The following is a 3,696-nucleotide window of genomic DNA, read 5'->3' as shown; positions in this document are numbered from 1 at the left end:
AGCTCCGATCGCCACCTTCAACTTATCCCCCCTCGCCCGGAGTTATATGATTTTTAGTGCTTCTTTTACATCTTTATTCTACCAGCGTTTGTTAACCCAAGTCCTTGTCCATAAGCTCATCAATCATTGTACCTTCATCCAAACCCTTGCTACCCAGCTCACTGGCTTGTATCAATGTTCTTCTTCTATTATAGCACCCAGATCAGATATGGCCAATTGTTGGGCATGTTCTGAAGAAGCACTGATTTTCCAGGTACAGAAGATGGCTTTCCCTGCTGATCCTCTGGCCAGCAGAGCTCAGCAAGAAGGCGTGCATCCCATCAGTCACAGCGCTAATCACGACACAGATGGAGCCCAGGAATCTAGTTTAAAACAGTTCCCCCAAGGGTTTCTGATCTGATCACCAGTTAAAAACTGCAATGCTGATATTTCATTTTTAGTACAAATTAATTTCTATATTTAGCAAAAAAGAGGAGTCTTCAATATATCTCTCAAAAATTAATGTCACATAACTACTTTCATTCATATTCACTATTATTCTGGTAGATTTTGTGGATTTCTTTTTCAACCTAAATACAGAGTGGGGAGCATCAGACTAAGTTTCTTGTGCTCATATCACCCGCCAGCCTCAGTATTGCATGGTGACTTCACTACAGAGTAATTTAGCCATTCTGTTCATGAGCAATGTTTTTTTCTAATTTCTTCTTATTACAACCAATGTTGCACAGAATATTCTTATACCTGTTTCTCTGTGCACACATGCATGTGTTTCTCTAGGAAATATCCCCAGGAAGGGAACTCCTTGGCATTATAGCATGTACACCCTCAACTTTACTACATGTTGACAAATTGTTCTCCAAAATGGTTGTACTCATTTCTACTTGCACCAGCAGCATATAATAGTTACTAGAGGCCCAGTGCACAACATTCGTGCACTGGAAGGAGTTCCTCAGCCCAGCCTGTGCCTCCTCGCAGTCCAGGACCCCTTGGGGGATGTATGACAGCCGGCTTAGGCCTGCTCCTCGGCTGCGCTCGCCAGCCGAGCCCGGCTTCTGACTGAGCAGCACTCCTCCTGTGGGAGCACACTAACCACCAGGGGGCAGCTCCTGCATTGAGCATCTGCCCCCTGGTGGTCGGTGAGAGTCATAGTGACTGGTCATTCTGCCATTCAGTCGATTTGCATATTAGGGTTTTATTATATAGGATAAGAGAACATAGCTGTGTCAATACTTACTATTGCCAGACTCAAATTTTACCAACTTGATGAGTTTAAAATAGCATCTAACTGTTCTTTTGAATTGTATATCATTTCATATGTTATTTGACCATCTGGGTATCTCTTCTCTGAATTTTCTGTGCAGACTGTTTGCATATTTTTCCACTGAGTTGTCTTTTTCTTATTGATTTGTAGTTCCTTATAAATATAACTTTTGTAACACTAATCATTACCACAAAATTTATCTTATTTGTTTCATTTTTATTTAAGTTTAGTTCTGATTTTTTAAAAACAGAAGCAGAGCTATATGAATGAATCTTTTAGTTACTGTTCAGCTGATATAAGATAAAAAGCAAGATCACAGGAATATTTGAAAATATGAAGGCCAATAGGGAGAGAAAGATGGGTGTGACAAGTGGGAGAATTCTACATGTGAGGGACATGGGTTCATAAAGAAAGAAGAGAGTCAAAAGCCCCAAATATTATTAGGTAGTGAGAGCACAGGAGATAAAAATAGAAAAATTAGGTTGAAGGTCATTTTTAAATGAGGAAGCACAAAGGGGATTCAGACTAACTAGGAAGTTTAGAGACAAATACTGTACCACAGAAGATGAAAGAGCATTACTAACTCTGTCACTGTTATAATTTCTCTCTGATCCATTTCCTGAAAAGCCACTTTCAGAGGATGATTCAGAATTGCTAGAAGAAAAGGGAGGAATTATTAGTTTATGAATTCTGTCTATTTTTGTTGGTAAGTAACTTATTTCCCTAAATTCTTTTTAAACAATAAACATTTTTCATAAAAATGTGCTCTTTCAGGCAGCAATTTGAATTTCTTAAATATCACAGCTGTCTGTACACACTTACGGTGCCATCGAGAAGCTGCTCCCACAGTCACTGGACCCAGCCAGGGGAGCGTCAGCGGATCCCAAATCACCTTTCTGGAAGAAAGAGAGCCCCTCAGGGGGTGTAACTACAGCTAAATGCTTCTCCACAGTGGCTCGGTCTCCGTGTGCTAACTGCCACATCCATTCCTCCACATTTACCAAATCCACAGCCACACACAATTAGGAGATTAACGCATGGGACACAGGTGGGACACGGAATCGAGGAATCTTTTTGCTATGTGATTGGTTGTCTTGACATCATGCAAGCACAGTCAAACCTCAAAGCAATTTGAGAGAAAATTATAAAGTACAAGAAATACATCCAAAGGCAGTACGTACCGTTGAGCTTTTTTCTAATTGTATCTGTTCATATGCAAGTTTAGCAGCCAACTGTTTTGCCTTCCGTTTAGTAGAACCTACAGCACCAGGATATTCTTTCTGTCCAATTTTGCATTTACAAAAGAAACTAGGAAAAATGATGGACATTATTTACCGAAATACCAAAAAATAGTAAATCTAACTTATGATTTGAAAACACACACACACATCAATAAAGGCCTTAAAGCACACTAAGGTAGCTTTGTATTTCATGTCTTTGTGTAACTTAAATCTTCAATAAGCTGACCAATTTGTCAGAATAACCAGGATTGGCTGACATTTCAGGTTGCATCTTCCAGGCAACTTCTAACTTTTTGTTGCTTCCTTCAAAGATCTGGCATAAAGGCACTAAGTGGTGATTTTTAAAAATTCCCTAAAGGTCGCCCTAACTGGTTTGGCTCAGTGGATAGAGCATCGGCCTGCGGACTCAAGGGTCCCAGGTTCGATTCCAGTCAAGGGCATGTACCTTGGTTGCGGGCACATCCCCAGTGGGGAGTGTGCAGGAGGCAGCTGATCGGTGTTTCTCTCTCATCGATGTTTCTAACTCTCTATCCCTCTCCCTTCCTCTCTGTAAAAAATCAATAAAATATATTTAAAAAAATAGTTTAAAAAATAAATAAATAAATAAAATAATAAAAATTCCCTAAAGGTCAAAACATATGAAGGCAGAAATGGAAAAGAGATGATCAGCAAATTTTTCAGAGATGTTCACATAGGGAAGAAAAAGCCAGTAAAAGAAATGGGGCTTCTACAGGAGAAACAATGAGGTTACGCTGTTTTGTAGGGAATGAGCAAAAGCAAGGATTCTGCTCTAACCCCAGCATTTCCTGCCCCCACTATCTGCACAAAATTCTAAGAAAAATCCCCATAGTGCAAAACCCCTGGGGCTGAAGTCCACTCCTCATATGAATGTAAGGACATTTGTGGTTAGGCCAGGACACTTGGACAATTATATAATAATTACTTTTTAAAATATATTTTTTATTGAATTCAGAGAGTGAGAGAGAGAGAGAGAGAGAGAGACACCAATGATGAGAGAGAATCATTGATCGGCTTCCTCGTGCATGCCCCATATTGGGGTTCAAGCCCACAACCAAAGTATGTGCCCTTGACCAGAACTGAACCCAGAACCCTTCAGTCCAAGGGCTAAAGTTCTATCCACTGAGCAAAACTGGCTAGGGCTAAAATTTTATTTTATTAGGAAGTTAATAAGGT

The 3,696-nt window shown here is 40.0% G+C and overlaps 1 protein-coding gene across 1 annotated transcript in view; it reads right to left on the bottom strand.

Moving 5' to 3' along the window:
* The window catches only part of EIF2AK2 (eukaryotic translation initiation factor 2 alpha kinase 2), a 55,700-nt gene that overhangs the window by 40,582 nt on the left and 11,422 nt on the right, over positions 1 to 3,696 (bottom strand). The window contains exons 5-7 of the mRNA XM_023746225.1: positions 2,443 to 2,569; positions 2,084 to 2,157; positions 1,819 to 1,915 (exon numbers count right to left, since the gene is read on the bottom strand). Of these exons, the coding sequence (XP_023601993.1) occupies positions 1,819 to 1,915; positions 2,084 to 2,157; positions 2,443 to 2,569 (298 nt within the window). The remainder of the gene's footprint in view (positions 1 to 1,818; positions 1,916 to 2,083; positions 2,158 to 2,442; positions 2,570 to 3,696) is intronic.

This window comes from Myotis lucifugus, unplaced genomic scaffold (genome assembly GCF_000147115.1).
Source record: "Myotis lucifugus unplaced genomic scaffold, Myoluc2.0 scaffold_6, whole genome shotgun sequence".
Lineage (NCBI taxonomy): Eukaryota > Metazoa > Chordata > Mammalia > Chiroptera > Vespertilionidae > Myotis > Myotis lucifugus.
This window is presented reverse-complemented; position numbering and strand designations above follow the sequence as displayed.